Here is a 26,202-nt window from a genome sequence, read left to right on the forward strand (position 1 = left end):
AAGCAATTCTCCCAACATCCAAAACCAGGTTTACTACTCAGACAACTCACTGTTACGTGTAAAATCTTGTGGATAAAATGGTCCTGTGCTTGGTGAACTATGCTTCAGATCAGTTCATTCCATGTCATGAGTTAATAACTTTCTGCGAGTTGTGAGTGATACTTTATAAATGTTAATCTCTAACTCCCCCTTGCTCTCTACTGGAGAATAGTGTTTTTTTAAAAGAAATTATGAGCCATGTATCAAGCAATGAACAAAGCCTCCTACAGATCTTCATCACCCATGTGGGGATTATAATTGATGGTGATCATAAAGCATTTGGATACTCCAATGAGTGACCCTTCGTATTGGTGAATAGCCATACTGATTGACGGGAACAGTGGCTGATGCTTTGGCCTGCTTGATGCTGTGACAATTGCAGAGTTGCTTGTGAAAGTGTCCAGGCATTTGTACATTCAAAGCCAGCAAGGAAATTACAATATTAATTCCAAATTTAAAGCCAAAAGGTGTGGGACCTTTCACACATGTCCAAAACAGCAATTCAGCCTTCTGTAAATATAAGCACCAGATTAACATTGCCTTCAAAACCTGAGGTTCTAAGAAAGGGTCACTGGACCAAAATGTTAATTTAGATTTCTCTTCACATATGCTGCCAGATCTGGTGAACTTTTCCAGCAATTTCTGTTTTGTTTAACATTTCTTTCTAAAGATCTGCTTTGGATGTAGCCAGGGCTAGGCCAGCTGTGTTGAGGAAGTGATGGTTTATGTGCAGTCTCACCAGCAATTGCTACACGCACCCTGGAGGCCACTGACCACATTGTTAAAAATCACAACAGGTTGGACTATAACCTGGTGTTGTGTGATTTTTAACTTTGTACACCGGCATCTCCACATCATACTGACAACATTGGTTTTGAACATATGTGCTCGATGGTGGTAATGAAGATCTCTGCTCCTGCCTCGACCCCTCCTTATCAATTATTCTCTCCTGATTGACCCCCATCCCTCTCCTCAGCAATATCCTTCTCTCTCTCAATCATTATTTCTTTTTCTCCTGCTTTCTTCCATACATCCTGAACATCTTCTCACCTCCTCTCAATTGACCTCCTTCCTGATCAGCTCATCCCCTCCCAACAGCCCTCCCACTGCCCATCCCTGTCCCTGTACTCTGTCCTTGTCCCTCCCTCTGCCCCTGCCTTAGTTGGTTGTGGGTGCTGCCTTGATAGTGTTTCGGATTCTGCTCCGATGGGGAATCTGTATTCCAAGCAATGTAGCTCAGAGACCATTCATTCTCCTGTCATTATCTGAATGAAACCTGTTGGTGAAGTCTCAGGAGGTTTACCTGTGGCTCCCTTGCAGAGGCTAGCCTTTACTGGCGGTGGTCAGGTTCTGTCACCAGCTGGAGGTATAATTGTCAAAGACAACAATGGGTCTTGGCAGCCATTATGGCCTCAGCTTCTGCCCGTCTCCACCTTTAGCAGAGTGAGATCAATTGATGAACAATTGATGCTTTGTTGGATAGAAAAGTGAAAATAAGGCCATTCAGCCCCTCAACATTCTGGTAGGATTTGTTCTTTGTAAATGCCACTTTTCTATGGAGTGCTGAGGTGTCCAAAGGTGAACTGCAGTAACTCCCCAAGGTTACTTCAACAGTACCTCAGCACCATTATCTTCACCGCCAATTGGAATAAAAGCAGCAATATTGATGAAAGAATCATTATTTTGCATTCCCCCCCCAAGCCATGTACTGTCATGACAAGAGATGTACTGTATACAATTGTGCTTCACCATTAATGGTCAAAATCCTGAAATCCTGACTGACATCACCCACAGGAGGTCCAGAGCAACTTGGGCTCACCATCACCTTTGCAGTATAATGAGGGATGAGGCCATATCCCATAAACAAATCAGACCTGGTTAATCTGTTCTCACTTACCTGCAGATTCTTATAATGTACAGTACTCCGGCAATGACTGCTCTTTGCTGCTTCTTCAGTGATGTAAAAGAGGCCACAGAGCTTGCAGTAAAATCCTGTTCGAGCTTCCACAAACTCAACCCCTGAAAAATGAGAGTCCCTAGTTACAGAACATCTTTGTGAAAAGGACTGTGGATTGACAGGGAGGTATTGAACCTTTCCGAATTAGAGAATACGCAAGCACAAGTATATCAGCACTGCAACTCATTGCTCCTTAAAATTCTACAAATTGAAGGCTTTTCTCTTCATTCATTCCCACTCGTGTTCATTTTTCATGTTAATATAAAAAATATCTTAGGCTGAACTTTACTGAGAGGTCCCTCAATGAATGGACCCAACCAATTACTGAGAATATGAGTCATGTTTGTTAATGTAATGAAATTGCTGTGAGCACAGAGTCTTTAGCCTGAGCATTCTGTCTCTGTGCTTCACATTGACAGGTTTTTAATCAGGACGGGAATCAAGGCTTACGGGGAAAAGGTAGGAAAGGGGAGTTGAGGATTATCAGTTTAGTAACGGATGAATGGATTACACGTGAAAGAACTGAAACCAACCTGGTCATTCTAAAAGACGAGAAACTTAACAGACAATCCAGGTCTTCTTCAATATATGATTTCTGTTACATCACACTGTAATCTTTTGCTATAAATTCTGTGTCTTATGATCTTTTACACCACAACCACCTTATGAAGGAGCAGCACTCCAAAAGCTAGTGCTTCCAAATAAACCTGTTGGACTTTAACCTGGTGTCATGTGATTTCTCACTTTGTCCACCCCCAGGTAACACGGGCACCTCCAGATCAGTTTAGCTATGATCTCAATGAATGGAGAAACAGATTAAATTGGCTGAATGGCCTACGTCTGCTGCTACATTTTGTAATATTATGGTCTATATTCCAAGTAACTCCATGCAAATTAACAATAAATTGTTGAACACATTCATAGGGTCCAAAGGAATGCGAAAATGTTAAACTAGATGCTGATCCAGAATATTAATCACTAATCTACTCTGACACACAAATCTGCAAGATCCCTCACCTGGCTACACATCACTATTTCTTCTGAAATCACAAGTTCAGACACAATGAGCTGGAACAGATTTTTTTCAGGAAAAGGAATACCATCATTTTAGATGTTGTCAGAAAAAGAGGATGTTGCTGACGTAGTGAGCAGGTCATGGTCAAGACCTTGGTCAGCTCCTCACTGAACCCACCCACACATTACAATGATGACCAGTACACCCCTGGGAAAACTTGGATTCATGAATTTCATTTCCCCCTATCTCCAAAACATTGCCTTCATTACAGACCCCACCCCCTTTCAATACTGTACTTGGATGATGAGATCAATAAGATATGTATCTGTGCACTTTCCTGAAACTAATACTGACAGTTACATTCAACAAAAGATAATTGTTGAAGTGATCAGTTAGTCAGAAAACTATCTGCCATGGAACAAAATATTTTGAGCGTGCAGTGCTGGTCCTTACCTAACGGGATACTAAGATTGCAGAAGACATTGGCGTTTTCCCATGGTAATGGAGGTTGCTGTAGATTCGTTAAGTGTTGATGGCTGCTAGCTGACTCTGTGAGGGACTGGCTGGAGTTTTCTGAATCTGATAAAAAGTAAGAATCAGGATAGTCAATACTAGATTCATCAGATCATTAGATTGGTGGAAAATGGCAGCAATATTTTTGAAATTAACTGTAATCAAATTACAAAAGACATGTTTTCAATTAACAACCATTTGAATGACAAAATTATTGTAGTCAACAAGCTCTGTTGGGAATTATTTGTAAATAATTCTCATCAAATCTTTTACATGTTATGATGGTCTAATTATCCTGGACATGTCATTGCACTGTCATATTTGATTAATGGAATGTCACGTGTGAATGTTACATCTCACTTAGTTAAAGTATCCACGATTCATGAATGTAGAATAACTATGGACCTGGCCAGTGTGTTTCCAGAACTAGCCATTCTTTAGCCTGGCTGTTCCAGTTCAGCTACATCACCAGCATTTACCCAATAATGGGGAGGATTTACCCAGTAACATGGAGAATTTACCCAGTAAGGTGGAGAATTTACCCAGTAACATGGAGAATTTACCCAGTAACATGGAGAATTTACTCAGTAAGGTGGAGAAATTACCCAGTAACATGGAGAATTTACTCAGTAACATGGAGAATTTACCCAGTAAGGTGGAGAAATTACCCCATAAGGTGGAGAATTTACTCAGTAACATGGAGAATTTACCCCATAAGGTGGAGAAATTACCCCATAAGGTGGAGAATTTACTCAGTAACATGGAGAATTTACCCCGTAAGGTGGAGAAATTACCCCATAAGGTGGAGAATTTACTCAGTAACATGGAGAATTTACCCAGTAAGGTGGAGAAATTACCCCATAAGGTGGAGAATTTACTCAGTAACATGGAGAATTTACCCAGTAAGGTGGAGAAATTACCCCATAAGGTGGAGAATTTACTCAGTAAGGTGGAGAAATTACCCCATAAGGTGGAGAATTTACTCAGTAACATGGAGAATTTACTCAGTAAGGTGGAGAACTTACCCAATAATGTGGAGAATTTACCAAATAATGTGAAGAATTTATCCAGTAACGTGGAGAATTTATCCAATAAGGTGGAGAATTTACCCAGTAATGTGGAGAATTTACCTAATAATGTGAAGAAGTTACCCAATAAGGTGGAGAGTTTACCCAATAATATGAAGAATTTACCCAATAAGGTGGAGAATTTACCAAATAATGTGAAGAATTTATCCAGTAACGTGGAGAATTTACCCAGTAATGTGGAGAATTTACCCAGTAATGTGGAGAATTTACCTAATAATGTGAAGAAGTTACCCAATAAGGTGGAGAGTTTACCCAATAATATGAAGAATTTACCCAATAAGGTGGAGAATTTACCCAATAATGTGGAGAATTTACCCAGTAACATGGAGAATTCGTCAGGTCTGATAAGAATAAGAACATAAACACTAGGAGCAGGAGGAAGCCATTCAGCCCCTCAAGCCTATTCCACCATCCAATACTATCATGGCTGATCTCAACTCGGCCTCAATTCCACTTTCCTGACCAATCCCTATAACACGTGAACCCATTACTAATTAAAAATCTGTCTATCTCTTCCTTAAATTTACTCAAAGTCCCAGCAGTCACTGCAGTCTGAGATAGTGAATTGAACTTGCAGCGTGGGTTGGTACCTGGGACTTCGATGTTGTGGCTATTACGGAGACATGGCTAGATCAGGGACAGGATTGGCTGTTGCAGGTTCCAGGGTTTAAATGTTTTAGTAGGGTCAGAGGTGGGGGTAAAAGAGGGGGGGTGTGGCTTTGCTTGTCAAAGATAGTATTACAGCGGTGGAAAGGAAGATGGACGAAGATTTGCCATCTGAGGTAGTTTGGGTTGAGGTTAGGAATAGGAGAGGTGAGGTCACCCTATTAGGAGTCTTTTACAGGCCTCCTAATAGTCCTAGAATCGTTGAAGAAAGGATTGCGAAGATGATTCAGGAGAAGAGTGACAGTAATAGGGTTGTTGTTATGGGGTCTTTAACTTTCCTGATATTGATTGGGAAAGCTATAGCTCAAGTTCGTTAGATGGGTCAGTGTTTGTCCAATGTGTGCAGGAGAGTTTCCTGACACAATATGTAGATAAGCCAACAAGAGGTGAGGCTATACTGGATTTGGTTCTAGGTAACGAACCAGGCCAGGTGTTAGAACTAGAGGTAGGTGAGCACTTTGGGGACAGTGACCACAATTCGGTGATTTTTACTCTAGTGATGGAGAGGGATAAGTGTGTACTACAGGGCAAGAGTTATAGCTGGGGGCAGGGAAATTATGATGCGGTGAGGAATGACTTAGGATGTGTGGATTGGAAAAGTAGATTCCAAGGCAAGAGCGTAATTGATATGTGGAACTTGTTCAAGGAGCAACTATTGAGTGTCCTTGATAAGTACATACCTATCAGGCAGGGAGGAAAGGGTCGTGTGAGGGAGCCATGGTTTAATAAGGAATTGGAATCCCTTGTTAAATGGAAGAGAGCGGCCTTTGTAAAGATGAGGTGTGAAGGTTCAATAGGGGCGATTGAGAGTTATAAGGTAGCCAGGAAGGACCTGAAGAGAGAGCTAAGAGCAGCAAGGAGGGGACATGAAAGGTCCTTAGTTGGTAGGATTAGGGAAAACCCTAAGGCTTTCTATAGGTATGTTAGGAATAAAAGAATGACTAGGGTAGGAATAGGTCCAATCAAGGATAGTAATGGGAAGTTGCGTGTGGAGGCTGAAGAGATTGGGGAGGCACTGAATGAATACTTTTCGTCAGTATTCACTCAGGAACAGGACATTGTTGTCGATATGAATACTGAGGCACGAATAAGTAGAATGGATGGCTTTGAGATATGTAGAGAAGAGGTGTTGGAAATTCTGGCAAGGGTGAAAATAGATAAGTCCCCTGGGCCTGATGGCATTTATCCTAGGATTCTCTGGGAAGCAAGGGAGGAGATTGCAGAGCCATTGGCCTTGATTTTTGTGTCCTCTTTGTCTACAGGAGTAGTGCTAGAGGACTGGAGGCTAGCAAACGTGGTTCCCTTGTTCAAGAAGGGGAGTAGGGATAATCTTAGTAACTATAGGCCAGTGAGTCTCACTTCTGTTGTGGGCAAAGTCTGAGAGAGAATTGTAAGGGATAGGATTTATGCACATCTGGATAAGAATAATGTGATCAAGGATAGTCAGCATGGTTTTGTGAAGGGCAGGTCGTGCCTCACAAACCTTATTGAATTCTTTGAGAAGGTGACTAAGGAGGTAGATGAGGGGAAAGCGGTAGATGTGGTATATATGGATTTTAGTAAGGCGTTTGATAAGGTCCCCCATGGTAGGCTACTGCAGAAAATACAGAGATATGGCATTGGATTAGGAATTGGCTGGCTGGAAGAAGACAGAGGGTAGTAGTTGATGGCAAAGGTTCATCTTGGAGTGCCGTCACTAGCGGTGTTCCGCAAGGAACTGTTTTGGGACCATTGCTGTTTGTCATTTTTATAAATGACCTGGAGGAGGGGCTAGAAGGTTGGGTGAGCAAGTTTGCGGATGATACGAAAGTCGGTGGAGTTGTTGACAGTGAGGAAGGATGTGGCAGGTTACAGCGGGATATAGATAAGCTGCAGAGCTGGGCAGAAAGGTGGCAAATGGAGTTCAATGTGGGTAAGTGTGAGATGATTCACTTTGGTAAGAGTAACAAAAAGATGGGGTACTGGGCTAATGGTCGGATACTTGGTAGTGTGGATGAGCAGAGGGATCTTGGTGTCCATGTACACAGATCTCTGAAAGTTGCCACCCAGGTAAATAGTGCTGTGAAGAAGGCATATGGCGTACTGGCTTTTATTGGTAGAGGAATTGAGTTCCGGAGTCCTGAGGTCATGCTGCAGTTGTATAAGACTCTGGTGCGGCCGCATCTGGAATATTGTGTGCAGTTTTGGTCGCCATACTATAGGAAGGATGTGGAGGCACTGGAACGGGTGCAGAGGAAGTTTACCAGGATGTTGCCTGGTATGGTAGGAAGATCCTATGAGGAAAGGCTGAGGCACTTGGGGCTGTTTTCATTGGAGAAAAGAAGGTTTAGGGGTGACTTGATAGAGGTGTACAAGATGATTAGGGGGTTAGATAGGGTTGACAGTGAGAACCTTTTTCCATGTATGGAGTCAGCTATTACAAGGGGGCATAGCTTTAAATTAAGGGGTGGTAGGTATAGGACAGATGTTAGGGGTAGGTTCTTCACTCAGCGAGTCATAAGTTCATGGAATGCCCTGCCAGTAGCAGTAGTGGACTCTCCCTCTTTATGGTCATTTAAGCGGGCATTGGATAGGTATATGGAGGATAGTGGGTTAGTGTAGGTTAGGTGGGCTTTGATCGGCGCAACATCGAGGGCCGAAGGGCCTGTACTGCGCTGTATTCTTCTATGTTCTATGTTCTATGAATTCCACAGATTCATATGAGAGAAGGAATTTCTCCTCATTTCTGTTACAAACTTGTGATCCCTGATCCTAAACCTATGACCTCTCATTCTAGAATGCCCCACATGAGAAAACATCTTCTCTACATCTACTCTGACAATTCCCTTTAGCATCTTATATTCCTCAACTCTCATTTTTCTAAACTCCAGTCTGCAGCTTTCTTTGAGGCCAGTGGTATGTGCCTTCACTGAGTCTCTGAGTCCTGGTTTCAGATTTTTGTCCTCACAGACTGCGATTTGGAGATTCACCAAAAGCTTGATAATTTGACACCAAACTCGCTGTGCCATATTCCCATTATCAGTTACCACACTTAAGTATTGAATAGTATACATTTTAGAAATTATGGCTACATGAACATAGAAAGAACTTGTCTTGATTTCAAAATGTGTGATCTCTTAAAGTGGAACACTATAATAGACAAACAAGAAACAGAGAGAGAGAGAGAGAGAGAAACGTCATGTACCTTTATTAAATACTTCTGAAGTCTCTTTCTTGAGTTCATCTGTTTCCACACTACTTCTCCTGAAACCGGACACTGATTGGTCAGCTCCCTGGGTTTTCAGCACTTTCTCAGAAAAGCATTCTTCCTGGAGCTTTTCATCAGCTTCATCAGATGGGTCAGCTGTGCACGGGGTCTCTGGGCTCAAACAACCCTTCGACGCACTGTCACTCAATCCTTGGTCTGTTTCACAGTTTCTACAATTCACAGGGCTTTCTGGTTGGGTAAACTGAGATCTCAGATTCTGTTCAGTTTCATTCGTTGGACTAGATATAATTTGAAGATGACTTGTAGATTCCACTTTCATCTGGTGGTTGCCTGGAGACAGAGTTGGGCTCATTACACGCAGCTCCTCGAGTGACGTCCTGCAATGATCGTCACTGTGATGGTCACAGTAAGGGGTTGTCTCAGTTGTTACTGGGTCTTCATTACCTGGCTCTATGTTACAAATGTCCTCCGTGGTCTCAGATACCTCCATCATACGATCCTCTTCTTCTCCCACCTCATCCACTGTTACAAACTCTTCCATGTTGCCGGAATACCAAGCATCTGCTTCAGCTTCACTTCCACTTTCCCAAGATCCGCTCTGGACAAGAGAGTAAATTTGAACAAATGTCTCAATGTCAATGTCAAAGTCAGGCGAAGGAATACTAATCCATTATTGACCAACAGTGATTCCCTGCACAGGGAGTTCCTGATTCTAACATTACCCAGTGCCCAGTGAAGCATTGGACTCTTCTGCCACTAACTGACCAGAAGTTATTGGAGCAGAATTAGGCCATTTAGTCCATCGAGTCTACTCTCTCATTCATCATGGCTGATTTATTTCTCAACCCCCTTCCCCTCCCTTTTCCCTGTAACCCTTGATTCCTTTATCAATCAAGAACCTCTCTAACACTGTCTTAAACACACACAATGATTTGGCCTACTCAGTGTGCTATAGCAATGAGTTCCAAAGATTCACCTCCCTCAGATTTCTTCTTTGAAGGTGGTGATTCTGTGAATTTAAACATGCTCTTTGTGTCTCTCTTTACACTGAGGGATCTGCTGGATTTCGCCAGCACTTTCTGTTCTTGTTTGTTTCAGATCTCCAGCATCCACGGTCCTTTGTTTTATTTAAAGAGTTCCATTTGTTTCTAATCCTTTCTCGTTGAATGTGTAATATTCAATATTTAAATGTGGTAACTGATAACAGGGGTGTGGCACAGGAGATTTGATGCCAAACCTTCTATATCTTTCCTGGTTCACATGGTTTTCACTGAATGAAGGGAACCACGTGTGGTCGGATATTTCCTGAAGTATTTTTTATGGACTCCATGGTCAGGATGCTCAATGTCAGCCTGTGTGGACCTCACCAACCTCTCAGGCTGAAACAACCTGACACCTGGGCAGGGCTCCTTGAATGAACTCAAGGTAGCTGTAATATGGGGATTCAAGGGAATGATCTCAAACATAGAATGGTCTGAGCTGCCAGAGGAAGTGGTGAAGGCTGGTACAATTACAACATTTAAAAAGCATCTGGATCGGTATATGAATAGGAAGGGATTGGAGGAGTATGGACTGAGTGCTGGCAAATGGGACAAGATTAATGGAGAATATCTGGTCAGTCTGGACAAGTTGGACTGAACATCTGTTTCTGTGCTGTGCAGCTCCATGATTTTATGACTCTATAAACAAGTTCTGTGATTTGGGCTGTTAATCTGGTCCAATCAGGGAACTCTGGCTGACCGATAAAAAGGGAAGTGTTTGAAATATTGAAACTCTGATATCTGACTCTGTATGAGGCAGTACTATAGTCACAGACTGGTCATGTGTAAATAAAGAGATACTGGTTTCTGTGGAGTTATTTCATGTAGACCCCCAGCACAGTGCCACAGCCTGCGGCCTACTCTTCATGTACTGTCTCATCCTCCCACTTAGAGTCATAGAGTCATAGAGATGTACAGCATGGAAACAGACCCTTCAGTCCAACCGTCCAGGCCGACCAGATATCCCAACCCAATCTAGTCCCACCTGCCAGCTCCCGGCCCATATCCCTCCAAACCCTTCCTATTCATAAACCCATCCAAATGCCTCTTAAATGTTGCAATTGTACAAGCCTCCACCATTTCCTCTGGCAGCTCATTCTATACATGTACCACCCTCTGCTTGAAAACTTTGCCCCTTAGGTCCCTTTTCTTTCTTTCCCCTCTCACCCTAAACCTACGCCCTCTAGTTCTGGACTCCCTGACCCCAGGGAAAAGACTTTGCCTATTTATCCTATCCATGCCCCTCATAATTTTGTAAACCTCTATAAGGTCACCTCTCAGCCTCCGACGCTCCAGGGAAAACAGACCCAGCCTGTTCAGCCTCTCCCTGTAGCTCAGATCCTAAAACCCTGGCAACATCCTTGTAAATCTTTTCTGAACCCTTTCAAGTTTCACAACATCTTTCCGATAGGAAGGAGACCAGAATTGCATACAATATTCCAACAGTGGCCTAACCAATGTCTTGTAAAGCCGCAACATGATCTCCCAACTCCTGTACTCAATATTCTGACCAATAAAGGAAAGCATACCAAACGCCACCTTCACTAACCTATCTACCTGCGAATCCACTTTTAAGGAACTATGAACCTGCACTCCAAGGTCTCTTTGTTCAGCAACACTCCCTAGGACCTTACCATTAAATGTATAAGTCCTGCTAAGATTTGCTTTCCCAAAATGCAGCACTCACAATTATCTGAATTAAACTCCATCTGCCACTTCTCAGACCATTGGCCCATCTGGTCAAGATCCTGTTGTAATCTGAGGTAACCCTCTTCGCTGTCCACTACACCTCCAATTTTGGTGTCATCTGCAAACTTACTAACTATACCTCTTATGCTCGCATCCAAATCATTTATGTAAATGACAAAAAGTAGAGGACCCAGCACTGATCCTTGTGGCACTCCACTGGTCACAGGCCTCCAGTCTGAAAAACAACCCTCCACCACCACCCTCTGTCTTCTACCTTTGAGCCAGTTCTGTATCCAAATGGCTAGTTCTCCCTGTATTCCATGAGATCTAACCTTACTAACCAGTCTCCCATTGGGAACCTTGTCGAACACCTTACTGAAGTCCATATAGATCACATCTACTGCTCTGCCCTCATCAATCTTCTTTGTTACTTCTTCAAAAAACTCAATCAAGTTTGTGAGACATGATTTCCCACGCACAAAGCAATGTTGACTATCCCGAATCAGTCCTTGCCTTTCCAAATACATGTACATCCTGCCCCTCAGGATTCGTTCCAAAAACTTGCCCACCACAGAGGTCAGGCTCACCGGTCTATAGTTCCCTGGCTTATCTTTACCGCCCTTCTTAAACAGTGGCACCATGTTTGCCAACCTCCAGTCTTCCAGCACTTCACCTATGACTATCGATGATACAAATATCTCAGCAAGAGACCAAGTAATCACTTCTCTAGCTTCCCACAGAGTTCTCGGGTACACCTGATCAGGTCCTTGGGATTTATCCACCTTTAACTGTTTCAAGACATCCAGCACGTCCTCCTCTGTAATCTGGACATTTTGCAAGATGTCACTATCTATTTCCCTACAGTCTATATCTTCCATATCCTTTTCCACAGTAAATACTGATGCAAAATATTCATTTAGTATCTCCCCCATTTTCTGTAGCTCCACACAAAGGCCGCCTTGCTGATCTTTGAGGGGCCCTATTCTCTCCCTAGTTACCCTTTTGTCCTTAATATATTTGTAAAACCCGTTTGGATTCGCCTTAATTCTATTTGCCAAAGCTATCTCATGTCCCCGTTTTGCCCTCCTGATTTCCCTCTTAAGTATACTCCTACTTCCTTTATACTCTTCTAAGGATTCACTCGATCTATCCTTTCAGGACCTGACATATGCTTCCTTCTTTTTCTTAACCAAACATGACTAACCAAGAGAGTGATCATTGGGACCTACCTGCTCCTTCATGTTTCTTTCAAGTTCTCGATCTGGTGATTCTTTGCTGCTGTGTGATGATGGAGATTGTTTCAGAGAACCTTGACCATCTTCTTCATTCACCTGCCATCAGAATGAGACTGACTTTCAAGTAACTGAGCAAGAATGGAGTATGTGCCCTTTGTGTCTGGTAGCTACTGGGGAGCTGCCCAAGCCAATGTTTCTGTTGCACTCCCAGGCTGTAGGGCCTACTACCAGGCGAATGTTGGGAAAATGGGAAAGAACACAATCCTCAAGTGGGATCTAAGGCCCATTACTGAGGAAGAGAAAGACAAGTTTTGATTTTGTATCTAACACACATTGTTTAATAAAGGAGTGTGTGATGTGTATGGATACAGTGTACTCAACAGAAAAAATATTTCCCTTTCCTGTGTTGTCTCCCCTAGATCGGCCAACAGGTAATTTGCAAAAACATTTTTTGTATAACAATCTGACATTTTTGTAAAACTTGCAAGAAACATGAACACTATAAATATAGCGTGCATTTGAAATTGTCAATTTTAAAACCCCTTCAATGTATGAGTGAGGTTTAAAATAATGTTTCTCTAAGTGTCTTTGGGATGTTGGTCAGGCCCCAGATCAGCTGAAAATTTAATGACCAACTTAGATGGGTTTGAGTTGGAGGAGATTTAAAATCTTAAAAACCACACTCCTGATGTAATCTCACCTCCAAACTCGTAAAGGTGTAAGGTGACCCCAATTAAAGTGGAGGGCTAGTGTTTTATATACTGCAATTCTTACTGCAATACAGCTCTTTGCATTTAACTATGGCTGATTTTGTTGCATCATCGTTAGCCATGGGTGAGGTCCCAGAAGATTGGAGGCTAGTAAATGCTGTGTCCTTATTCAAGAAGGGCTGCAAAGAAAAACCTGGGAACTATAGCCCAGTAAGCTTCACATCTGTGGTGGGCAAATTACTTGAGAAGATTCTGAGGGATAAGATATACATTGATTTAGAAAGACAGGATTAGATTAGGAGTAGTCAGCATGGCTTTGTGAGTGGGAGATCATGTCTCACAAATTTGTTAAGAGTTCTTTAATGAAGTGATCAGGAAGGTTAATGAGGGCAGGGTGGTAGATGTAGTCTATATGGATTTCAGTAAGGCCTTTGATAAGGTTGCACATGGTAGACTGTTCTGGAAGGTTAGATTGCATGGAATCCAGGGGGGAATCTGGCAAATTGGATACAAAAGTGACTTGATAGTAGGGAGCAGAGTGTAACAGTGGAAGAACACTTGTTGTACTGGAGGCCTGTGACTAGTGGGGTCCCTTGGATCTGTGCTGGGCCCATTTCTGTTTGTTATCTATATCAATGATTTGGATGAAAATGGACAAGGCATGATTAGTAAATTTGCTGATGACACTAAAATAGGCGGTATCATGGACAGTGAGGAAGGTTATCAGAAATTGCAGCAGGACCTTGATCAGCTGGGGAAGTGGGCCGGGAAATGGCAAACAAAGTTTATTAGAGATAAGTGTGAGGTCTTGCATTTTGGAAAGTCAAATCAAGGTAGGAGTTTCATGGTGAATGGTAGGGCCTTAAGGAGTGTAGTGGAACAGAGGGACATTGGAGTTCAGGTTCACAGTTCTCTGAAAGTGGAGTCACTGGTCGACAGGACAATGAAGAAGGCTTTTGGCACACTGGTCTTCATCAGTCAGGGCATTGGGGATAGAAGTTGGGAAATTATGTTGCAGTTGAAAAGGACATTGGTGAGACCACACTTGAAGTATTGTGTTCAGTTTTGGTCAGCTTGCTATAGGATGTTATTAAAATGGAAAGAGTGCAGAAGAAATTTACAAGGATGTTGCCAGAACTTAATGGTCTGAGTTATAGGGAGAGGTTGGACAAGCTAGGACATATTTTCTTTAGAGAGTAGGAGACTGAGGGGGGATCTGATAGAAGTGTATTAGATCATGAGAGGTATCTCAATAGTTCCTTGCCCAAACGGAGAAACCATCAACAACTTTCATCAATCACATCCGAATTATCAAATTCTTATTCTTATCTTCAGATCAAGCATTGGCTTCACCCTCCTTTAACTTTGTAAATTCTGATCCACAGTGTCCAAGGTATGTGCACCTCTCTAACTCTGTTCCCTTGTGCATCTCTGATAAGTGGCTTTAGTTGCCCTGGCCCCAAACACCAGAATTCTCTCCTTGGCCCTCCTCAGTTTTCTCCCTCACCTTCCTCAATAAAATACTGTTTAAAACCTGTGTTGTTGACCAATCTGAACTAATGAAGTGCTCTGCTTTGATAATGCTACATTGAAGCCTTTGAGACATTTCATTGTGTTAAACTATGTAAATACAAGTTTCACAATGACCTTTCTCACAAGGTGTCTGAACTCTGCCCTTTATCACCCACTTCATTGTGGATCAGAGAAGCTGAAGGCTCAGTCCAGAGTCTAACACTCTATAACTGTCCACTCGATGCACCTAGTTAATGCGACACATGTACAATCAATCAGATCTGTCTGGTCTGACCTCTGGATCAAGGGATGTCTAGCCCATTACTGATGGAGCACTGGGTGGAAAGATGGTAAAGTACTTCATTGGCTGTAGAGCACCAGCTGAGAGCTCAGCTTTGTGATAGACCTTGATTAAGTACAATGCTCCATCTTTGAAAACACCAGCCTGCTTGAAATTGAAGGTTACACTTGCCCATTGCTGGGTCCCACTGATAGATGTGATCATTCGCGTTGGATCAGAGTCTCAACTCACCTCACTGTCGGATGTTGCATCCTTTTGCTCCCCCTGTTCAGCTTCCTTGAGGGTGAGGTGGATTGTGTCAGTGTGTGTTGGTGAGACCTGACTGTCATGTTCCCCCTTGTCATTGCTCTGATTGCGAGTGCCTGGAGTTACTCTCAGACCTGCTTTCAGATGCAGCTCACCATCTTTCCCTTTCGGCCGCTGGCTTCTTCCTGATTTTAGCTTTTGTTCTTTTCTAAAATCCTCTTCATTTCGGACTCTGTACTTGGACTGAGAAGGATTTGGGTTTTGGAAGCTGGATTTGGCATATTTATCTTTATGTCCTTGGTATCCATCTCCTCTGTCATTCAACGACTTTGGGCTAGATCGCCCAGTTGGTTTTAAATATTGTTTTCTGTCATAGGCCCACCTGTCAGATCCCTCTCGATGCAGGTCACAATGAATCTTTGCAGTAGATTCAGCTTTTTCCTCCTCTCTTCTTTTATGAGGGAGGTAATCCTGTGATCCTTTCCTGTCAGTTGTGTTGTTGCGCTCCCCCCGGGGGCTCACCGATGAACGCTGGGAGGAAGGACACGATGTCAGACTCGGGCTGTGGGATCCCCCCCTGGGACTGAGACACCGAGTGAGGGGGCTACGGGAACGGGGCCTTTCCAATCTGTAACTGGGGGAAAGATGAGAAAAAGTCAGAGGTACACTTTTCAGGATCTCAAACACACATTCAGCTTGGAATGGATAGCACATCATTGAAGGGTTAGAGCAGACAGAGCTTCATGGAATTAATGTGATCATTTCTCAATCCAGTCCGTCATGATCTCTGCATCAATGAAACTGCCCAGGAGCCAGCCCGAGTTGGCACTGACTCAATATCTTCATTCAGAGAGAAATAAGAATGGTTCATTATAGCAGCTTCAGTCATAGGGATTAGATTGTGTGGCAGTAACCCACTGTTCACCCTGGATTGAATATCGGCTGACAGATCAAAGCAGTTCAGAGTGCTGCGGGTGCCATGTGTAGAGGGAGACAGGGTAGACCAGACCCTGAGCTGGATGTTATAAAGGAGAGACCACAATATTCAATAAACCTTCCCCAGCAAATTCCCACCAAGAGGAATGTCAGTTATAAACAGACAGACCATTCACACCATCCCACAGTGATCACTTGATCCCACAGAGATCACACAGTCCCATAGTGATCATATGGTCCCACAGAGATCTCTCCCTCCCACAGGTGACACATTGGCACAGTGGTTAGTGCTGCAGCCCCACAGCACAGGGACCTGGGCTTGATTCCAACCTTGGGCAACTGTCTGTATGGAGTTTGCATGTTCTCCCTGCGTCTGCATGGGTTTCCTCCCACAGTCCCAAGGTGTGCAGTTTAGACGGTATGACCATGGGAAATATGGGACTCTGGGTGGAATGCTCGTTGGAGAATTGGTGTGATTCAATGGTCAGAATGGCCTCCTCTTTCCACACCGAAGGGATTCTATCTCTTTGGCTGGATCTCTAGGAAGGCCCCGGTGTGCTGATGGGACAGGGTGGTCACATTGGGGCATGGTTTCAGACTGAGGTTGCGTGGGGAGAGCTGACAGAAGCTGGGGTGGGGGGGGGGGGAGGAGAAACAAAGTGGGCAATGGTTAACATTGTGGGAGTGCTCTGAATGGGCACAGGACGTCCCCGGGAAAGTGGCACCGCCCGTCCGTCCACCTTTTCAATGGTTATTTTTAAAACAAGGCCCTGACTCTCACCGGCCTGCTACTGCCCAGTGTATAAACAAGGCGCTGACTCTCACCGGCCTGCTACTGCCCAGTGTATAAACAAGGCGCTGACTCTCACCGGCCTGCTACTGCCCAGTGTATAAACAAGGCGCTGACTCTCACCGGCCTGCTACTGCCCAGTGTATAAACAAGGCGCTGACTCTCACCGGCCTGCTACTGCCCGGTAAATAAACAAGGCCCTGACTCTTACCGGTCTGCTACTGCCCAGTGTATAAACAAGGTGCTGACTCTCACCAGCCTGCTACTGCCCGGTAAATAAACAAGGCCCTGTCTCTTACCGGCCTGCTACTGCCCAGTATATAAACAAGGCCCTGACTCTCACCAGCCTGCTACTGCCCGGTATATAAACAAGGCCCTGACTCTCACCGACCTGCTACTGCCCGGTATATAAACAAGGCCCTGACTCTCACCGGCCTGCTACTGCCCAGTATATAAACAAGGCCCTGACTCTCACCAGCCTGCTACTGCCCAGTATATAAACAAGGCCCTGACTCTCACCGGCCTGCTACTGCCCAGTATATAAACTAGGACCTGACTCTCACCGGCCTGCTACTGCCCAGTATATAAACAAGGCCCTGACTCTCACCAGCCTGCTACTGCCCGGTATATAAACTAGGACCTGACTCTCACCGGCCTGCTACTGCCCAGTATATAAACAAGGCCCTGACTCTCACCAGCCTGCTACTGCCCAGTGTATAAACAAGGCCCTGACTCTCACCGACCTGCTACTGCCCGGTATATAAACAAGGCCCTGACTCTCACCGGCCTGCTACTGCCCAGTATATAAACAAGGCCCTGACTCTCACCAGCCTGCTACTGCCCAGTATATAAACAAGGCCCTGACTCTCACCGGCCTGCTACTGCCCAGTATATAAACTAGGACCTGACTCTCACCGGCCTGCTACTGCCCAGTATATAAACAAGGCCCTGACTCTCACCAGCCTGCTACTGCCCAGTGTATAAACAAGGCCCTGACTCTCACCAGCCTGCTACTGCCCGGTATATAAACAAGGCCCTGACTCTCACCGGCCTGCTACTGCCCAGTGTATAAACAAGGCCCTGACTCTCACCGGCCTGCTACTGCCCAGAGTATAAACAAGGCCCTGACTCTCACCAGCCTGCTACTGCCCGGTATATAAACAAGGCCCTGACTCTCACCGGCCTGCTACTGCCCGGTAAATAAACAAGGCCCTGACTCTTACCGGCCTGCTACTGCCCAGTATATAAACAAGGCCCTGACTCTCATCGGCCTGCTACTGCACAGTATATAAACTAGGCTCTGACTCTCACCAGCCTGCTACTGCCCGGTATATAAAAAAGGCCCTGACTCTCACCGGCCTGCTACTGCCCGGTAAATAAACAAGGCCCTGACTCTCACCGGCCTGCTACTGCCCGGTAAATAAACAAGGCCCTGACTCTCACCGGCCTGCTACTGCCCAGTGGATAAACAAGGCCCTGACTCTCACCGACCTGCTACTGCCCGGTATATAAAGGCAGAGGGATCTGCTTGAGAGTTGAACATGGAGAATAATTAACTGATTAAAAGTATAAATAAATACATCCCCATTACCTGTTCCACTCTTTGTGCATTTCCCTCTCCTTCTGAGAATTAATATCATTGATGATTGAGTCAACGTCTTTTCCTGGTTTCTGAGGAGAGTTTAAGGAAACAAATTCAAATATTACTAATCGATCAGACTTTATTTTTACCCTCACATTCCCTCAGTAAATGATAATTATTTTCTCTTTCAGTTTGTCCGATGATATCCTCAAAGACTGAGACATATTCACACTGAGGGCATTCAACCAAATCTCAGTGATGCCTGGAACTAAACAGAGTGAGGGAACAGCTGGTGATGATGATATATTAATACAGGAATCATTGTGGCATTGTGGGAATGTCACTAGACGAGGAACCCAGAGCCCCAATTTCACGTTCTTCAGGATATGAGCTCCAATACCCTGATGCCTAGACCCTCACCTGTTCTTATTTTAAAGGTAAGTAAAAGGTGTTGTTTTCCAGGTCCAATTTGATTGGTCAAACTAATTGACCTTAAGTAAAACACACATTATTTTTACACTACAGTTAAAATACGGTCAAAAGAAAAAGTAAAGAATTGGCTCAATGGTAACTCTATCTAAATGCTTAACAAAAAAAATGCTAACTACTACTAATTTACTGTTCCAATATAGTAACATCTCATAAACATACTTTTGGCAAAAGTAAATTCGGTAAAATCGATTGTCTCACATGCAATTCTAGCAGCAGGAAGACAACCCCAGCTTTAAGCTGTAACAGAGAGAGGAATAAGACTTTCCACACCGAGCTTCAAGACCCCAGCAACTGCTGAAAGCTAAAACTAAAAATCCTGGTTCTGTGGAAGGTTGACCCCACCCATTCAGGCTGCTTCTATTGTTCAAACTTTTTTTTAAAATCCTCAAGGCCTCACAAACTGTTTATTGGAGCAGATGGCCTGGTACCTCTACCTCAACCTTTCTTCATAAAACAAAACCAGAACAAAATACATTTCTTAAAGCCATAGTTTCATTACAACTTTCACAGCAGACTGACTGTGAAATTACAAACATCTCTGCGATGTTTTGCCCATAGTGTTAGGTGTTAGGGGTTAGGTGTTAGATATTAGGTGTTAGGTCTGGGTGGGTGCGCTTCGGCGGGTTGGTGTGGACTTGTTCGGCCGAAGGGCCTGTTTCTACACTATAAGTAACCTAATCTAATCTAATCTGTGATTAATTCAGAGCCTGATTAGCTAAGTATTTGTTTTTAAGACTTATAAATCTTATTCTGTTTTTGTTGTAAATCTATAATAGTGAGTAGCGTGAGGTTTTTTTTTTAAAATGTTTTATCGAGATCTGTCTCTTGATTGAATTTTAATATAAAAGAGAGGTATTGTATTATCCCAGAGCAGTGTTTTGAGCAGTAAGACTGTGTTAACAAAGTGTGTTGTGTTTGTTTTTAGGCTATTTCTGGGTCTGTAGATGGTTAAATAGTCAGAGGTGCCTTTTGTTTGAGATGTGGGAGATCAGGGAGCATCTGCAGGAAGTGTGTTTGGATGTGAATCCTATCAGATTGCATGGATCAGCCAGAGTGGTAGTTAGAGACCAGGAGGAATTTAGAAGACCAGGCAGTGTGATAGATGGCAGTTTCAGGAAAGGTAGAAAAACCACAGATACAGTAAGGCAGATGGTTTACTGTTAGGCAACATAGTAAAGGTAGGCAGGTAGCGTAGGATTCTTCTGTGGCTAACCCTATTTCAAACAATTATGCTGTTTTAGATACTGCATTATGGAACTGAAGGTGGTAGGAGAAGTTATGATACAGATACAGTTTTGAATAGTGGGAACAAACCTGAGGGGCCAAATGGCCTACTCATGTTTCCATTTCCCAGTGTGCCTGGATGCAACACCACACCAAACTGTTTGCTCCAAGGTCCTTGACAGAGGAGCTCTGTCCAAACACTGATTTGTGGGCTAAAACCTTAAAAGTGATTTATTGCTGAGGAGAAGCATTATAACATAGTAACACGGCCTTTATTCCACTCAGCCATTCAGTTAATAGCTGAATTAATGAAATGATCACTTTGTGTAACAACACAATTAAGGGAAGTCAACAGGATACCTCTATTTGTTCTGGTCATTGTGAAATTGGAGTGTGAATAGGAAGGGTAAACTGTTTTGGAAAGGTATTAGTTCTGCTATTTCTTTTCTCATTTAAGAGGCTGAGTTTATAAAGAGAACAGTAGAGTGAACTCTAAGTGAGACATGACAGATTTCTCTCCATCCCAGATTAGATCCAAATGTAGAACATGATCCAAGCAGGGACTTCCAAAGATGAACGATAGAGCTACATTTGTATTTAATATTTAACAGGCGACTCTGAATGGGCTCCTCCCCTTCCCCAAAAGGCAGTGAGCTCAGTTTCTGATGAACTGATTTAGAGCAAAGGAGGAACAAATTGTGGCATTCAGACCAAGGGGGAATGTTCTGTCTGACATCTAACCGAGAGGCTGTCTCCATAAACTCACAATACACTTCTTCCCCACCCCCGTCACATCCCCTTGCTGATCCCATTTGTCTACCTCTGCTGATTTAGAGACACATCGAACCAACGAACCAATGACACAACACAGAAGGACACGACTCTCCCCATGCTATCCATGCTGACATCTCAAAAGGGACAGGGTAAGATTTCTCCTTTGCCAGACATCAGCACATCCTCGGGGTTTTGGGATATTTAAACATTAACGAGTGCTGGGGAGATTATCTTATGGGTTTAAACATTGACAGGTGTTGTTGGATTATCGTGTAGGGTTTAAACATTAACGAGTGTTGGGAGATGATCCTGTTGCATATTGTACTGTCAGATTGTCCACTGGCACATTACTCACTATTGGATTGTCCACTGGCAGATTGTCCACTGTCAGAATATCCACTGTCAGAATATCTACTGTCAGAATATCCACTGTCAGATTACCCACTGGCAGATTGTCCACTGTGGGATTGTCCACTGTAGGATTGTCCACTGTTGAATTGTCCACTGGCAGATAGTCCATTGCCCAATTGTCCACTGTCAGATTACCCATTGTCGAATTGTCCACTGGCAGATTGACCGCTGTCAGATTGTCCACTGTCGAATCGTCTCCTGGCACATTGTCACTGGCACATTGTCCACTGGCATGTTGTCCACTGGTTACATTGTCCCCTGGCAGTCCTTGCAAGGACAAAGTGGAGGTTGGGAGATATCTGGCTATGAGGCTGATACTTAGATGGAGAATAGTTGGAGTGTGTTTCTGAGCAGGTTTTGTTCTTGCCCTCCTCATTTTCACTGAAACATTCAGTAAGGTTGACTGGGAACCTCCAGTTACTGGATCCTTTCCCCCTGAAATGTTCTTCTCTCAGATGTTCACACATTGGAGTTCGCTAACTGCCTGCAGCCTGTTCTGCATTCCCATAGTCCCTCGGATTAAACCCAGGCTCAGCTGCAATGACCCATTGCTTGATTAATGCGATATGCGTTATGCCACTGCTACATTTTATTTACTTTCTAACTGTCCGATCATGTGATTCAATGTTAGCTCACCTTCAGCTTGAGTTCCTTGTATTGTTTGGACATGCGGACAAGCAGTTGCTGCTCGTTGATAGCTGGAGGTTTCTGTTGATAGAACTGCACCATTGCCTGAGCTGCCTCATGATATGCCATCTCCAAAAAGGCCTGCAAATCAATGACACAGGGTCACCTTACAGTCACTGGATCACTGCACTGCATCACAATGCACTGATGTATCCTGGAAATTCCCACTTTGGGACCTCCCAGCTTCAACCAGGCCTTGAGGGAGACTGAAACACGGCACACAGGGACAGATGGCAAACCAGTGCAGGGCACAGGACACCTGGGGGGGAAGGTTTGTGACCAAAATAAAAAGTGAATTTCATGTGTTTGGAAGTTCACGATCAAAGTTCACCCAGATTCAAGATATAAGATAATGGAAGGTTTTCCCTCTGATACTTGCCGTCCCATCAGAGCTTGTAGCTGGGTGTGAGGTCAGACACTGAGGGGTACCTGAGCCCTCCACGTTGTCTCTCTCTTTGACCCAATGCAGCCAGGATTCAAGTGGAACAATCCAGCCCAGAAATAGGAGCTTTCCAGCTGCTTCCTCACTTCTTAAAGCTCTCAAATATTTAATTGAACAAACTGGAATTGTTCTGGCACTGGGAATAAAAGATGACTGAGTAGATGTCTTTAAAATAATGAAAGGAGTTGAGAAGGTGGATGTGGAGTGGATGCTTTCACGAATGAACTAGTGTAAAATAAAGAGTCATAAATCAAAGGTAGGAAAATTCAGGACACAAACCTTTCCATTGCGAATAATAGGAATAAGGAACTTGCAATACAAAAGGTTATCGAGGTGTATAGATACATTTGAGAAAACGTAGATGAGTACACAAGGGAGAAAGAGCAGGGAAGCTGCCACAGGTGAAAAAGGACCATAGGCACCTCTCTCCACGATAGTGAGCCATTGAAGTTAACTACTGCCCAAGAGTGGGGCAAGGGGAAGTGACAGAGCTCCCATGAACTACCCAACAGCAGTACTGGGGTAAATGCAAGTTGTAGGCTTTATTCTGCAACACTCTGGGATAGAGGAGTCGACAGGGTTCAATGAGGAAAGCTGGGTGCAGCCTCAAATACAGCATTAACCCGGTAAACAACAGCCCCGCCAAATAGAGAGCTTCTGGCTGGAAATTCTGAGCAACTCTATTGACTTTCCTTTTGAAAAGCTTTAGTATTACAAACATCTCGCTTTAGTTTGGTCGGAATGTTGGAGGAGCAGTGTATTCGGGATGACAAAGGTTCAGGAGGCAGTTGCAGAATTCTGTGTTCACACCTGGTTTGTGGCTCTCATGAGGATATAGTTGGTGACTTTTCCAAACGGGAGTCCAAGATTAATGACGTCATTCTCCGTGCAGCTTCCTTCAGGAAGATTACAGATGTGAACAACTCGACTCGGTCCAGGCTTCCGTTGTGGAAGCATCTAAAAATAAAGAAGATTAGTTTCAGAACAATGGAAAGTGTTATTGTGTAAGATAATCAACTATCAGTCACAAAGGCAAATTCTACATCAGGCAAAACATATTCATTTTTCCAATGGGAAAGAGTAGAATCTTTGTTTTCAGAATTTATCCACCTGTTTATTTATCCGTTACTCTGAGTCCAAAATCATAAAGTATCTGCACTGAGCAGAAAAGGAGAAACTGTTCCCATTTGTTTGAAGAATCAGGACTAGAGGTCACCACATCAAAGTGATTGGCAAAATAAAACGAGGCTCACAAGGAAATATTTCTCGACAGAGTAAGAGGTCAGAGATATAGAGTTTGAGAGTGTGGGGGAGGCAAGTTCACTCAAGTGGTTAGGATCTGAAATGTACTGTCTGAGAGTATGGGGGAGGCAGGTTTAACTGAGACTTTCAGAATCAAATTGAATAACTATCTAAAGAAGAATATTACGGGTGGGGTATGAGACCAGATGATTTGCTCTTGTAATGAGCCAGTTCAGAAGCGAGCTGAACTGTTGCTATAATATAAAGGGATTACTGCATTATATGTAAAGCAGACATAATATACATCATCACAGAGAGTGATACCGGTTCATGTGATCATGATCTTGTTCCCTTACATCCTTGTCCAGGTCCTTGTTAGATCTTGCTACTGTTAGTCACATTTGTAAATAATTTTCATGTCTTTCCTTGACCTCCACAGACTTTGTAGATTTTTTTTGGCAAAACAACAAGCCCAAGAATAGATTAAGACAAAGACAGCAACAGCTAACGATGGTGGAGTCTCCTTCCATTTGTAACTCACCACTTCAGTCCAATTGTCTTTACACATTTCACCTCCAAATCCACTTGCACAAAGCACAAAGTATTCCTGCCTTTACATTTGGCTGGATTCACTTTTCCACAGTCAATTTGTCATTGGGGACAGCATCAGCTCAAGGATCACTGCAGCTCGAAAGAAAGGCCCATCAGGATCTTCTGATAGTAATTAGGAATGGGCAATAAAAGCAAATTTTCCAGAATTCCCTCCACCCTGACAACAACTTCATTTTAAATTGGAACTAATTATGAGAGGCCAGCTCTTTGTGTTTTATTTTGGGTCAGACAGTAGCTGAATGGTGGCCCTCTTGGTGTGATAACAAAAATTTATTTTTATTGTGAGGGTTTTACGATTGGAGAGAGCAAAAATGATTTTTTGTTTGCTTTTTGGTTTAAAACGATCAAGGATTGATTTGAGCTTAGAAAATCCCAGAGACTGAGAATGCTTTTGGGGTACTTCGGGAAAGTCCTGGCTGGTGCTAGTTGTAAGACCATTTCTCCACAAGAAAGGAGTTGGTAAGAAGTTGGTCGAAGTTAGAAGGAAATAGGTCACCACAGTTTTAATATGTGAATTCCAGACCAGAAGTGTTTGATTGTAAACCTGAAAGGATTATTTGAAGCTAAGAAAGTTTAGAAATTAAAAGGAACGGTATTGGAATCCTGTAAAACAATTGTTTTGGGAATAGATAAGAATTTGTTCTATTATGTGTTTTGAAATTTTTCAAATTGTGGTATATGTAAAAAGCTTAGTTTATTCTATTTTAGTTTTTTTCATTTGTAACAAACTTCTGTTTTATTGTCAAAATGAAAGCTTTTTTCATCCATTCGCAGGATGAGGGTGTTGCTGGCTGGGCCAGCATTTATTGTCCATTCCTAATTCACCCAGAGGGCAGTTAAGAGCCAACCACATTGCTGTGGGTCTGCAGTCACATATAGGTCAGACCAGGTAAGGATGGCAGTTTCCTTCCCAAAAAGGATATTAGTGAAATAGGTGGGTTCACTTGGTTCGAACCTAGGTCCTGAGAATATTATCTGGCTCTCTAGGTTAACAATCTAGTGATAATATGACTCGGCCTTCATCTCCCCTACAAACATTTGCAACATTGCATGTTTATATCTGTGAACGTCAACTCTGTTAAATAAAACATAACAAACTATGATCTATCAAGCCAGATTTCTGTCTGGGACCTGATTTGCATAGAACATAGAACAGTACAATACAGGATCTGGCCTTTCAGACACCATGTCTGTGCCAACCATGATGTTATTCTAAAATAATGCCATCTGCCTGCACATGGTCCATATTATTCCTGATGAAGGGCTTTTGCCCAAAATGTCGATTTCGAAGCTACTTGGATGCTGCCTGAACTGCTGTGCTCTTCCAGCACCACTAATCCAGAATCTGGTTTCCAGCATCTGCAGTTATTGTTTTTACCTCATGGTCCATATCTCTCTATTCTATGACAGTTCATGTCTCTATCTAAATGCTTTTTAAACTTTGTCATCATATCTGTGTTGACCATGTCCCCACCTACCACACAGTCCAATAATGACATCAACTGGCATCAGAATAGCTCAGTCAAACAGTTGGGGACATTTTAACATCCAAAAGGCAAATTAATGGTTGGGTTTCCTATTTATATTCCAATTATAGTTCTCCTGAGAAGATTTAATAGCATTTCCTATGACTCTTTTTAGGATGACTAGAGGAGAAATTGGTCTATGACAGGAGCAAAAGTGAACTTGAAGTGAGTGGGAAACTAATTTTTTCAATGAAACATGATCAACTTTCTGTTGAAGTTCACAGAACAACCCTTCAACTCTTTTAGTAAACTTGTTTCCTATTCT

The 26,202-nt window shown here is 43.2% G+C and overlaps 1 protein-coding gene across 3 annotated transcripts in view; it reads right to left on the minus strand.

Annotated features, from left to right (window-relative positions):
- The window catches only part of rbm20 (RNA binding motif protein 20), a 246,384-nt gene that overhangs the window by 23,512 nt on the left and 196,670 nt on the right, over positions 1–26,202 (minus strand). For 2 of the 3 annotated variants that reach the window (XM_072557041.1, XM_072557043.1), the window contains exons 6-13: positions 23,368–23,514; positions 22,065–22,196; positions 18,537–18,616; positions 15,205–15,853; positions 12,445–12,546; positions 8,463–9,084; positions 3,465–3,590; positions 1,937–2,058 (exon numbers count right to left, since the gene is read on the minus strand). In XM_072557041.1, coding sequence (XP_072413142.1) covers positions 1,937–2,058; positions 3,465–3,590; positions 8,463–9,084; positions 12,445–12,546; positions 15,205–15,853; positions 18,537–18,616; positions 22,065–22,196; positions 23,368–23,514 — 1,980 coding nt within the window. The remainder of the gene's footprint in view (positions 1–1,936; positions 2,059–3,464; positions 3,591–8,462; positions 9,085–12,444; positions 12,547–15,204; positions 15,854–18,536; positions 18,617–22,064; positions 22,197–23,367; positions 23,515–26,202) is intronic. The other variant, XM_072557042.1, reaches the window with a different exon arrangement.

Source organism: Chiloscyllium punctatum, chromosome 38 (assembly GCF_047496795.1).
Source record: "Chiloscyllium punctatum isolate Juve2018m chromosome 38, sChiPun1.3, whole genome shotgun sequence".
Classification (NCBI taxonomy): Eukaryota; Metazoa; Chordata; class Chondrichthyes; order Orectolobiformes; family Hemiscylliidae; genus Chiloscyllium; species Chiloscyllium punctatum.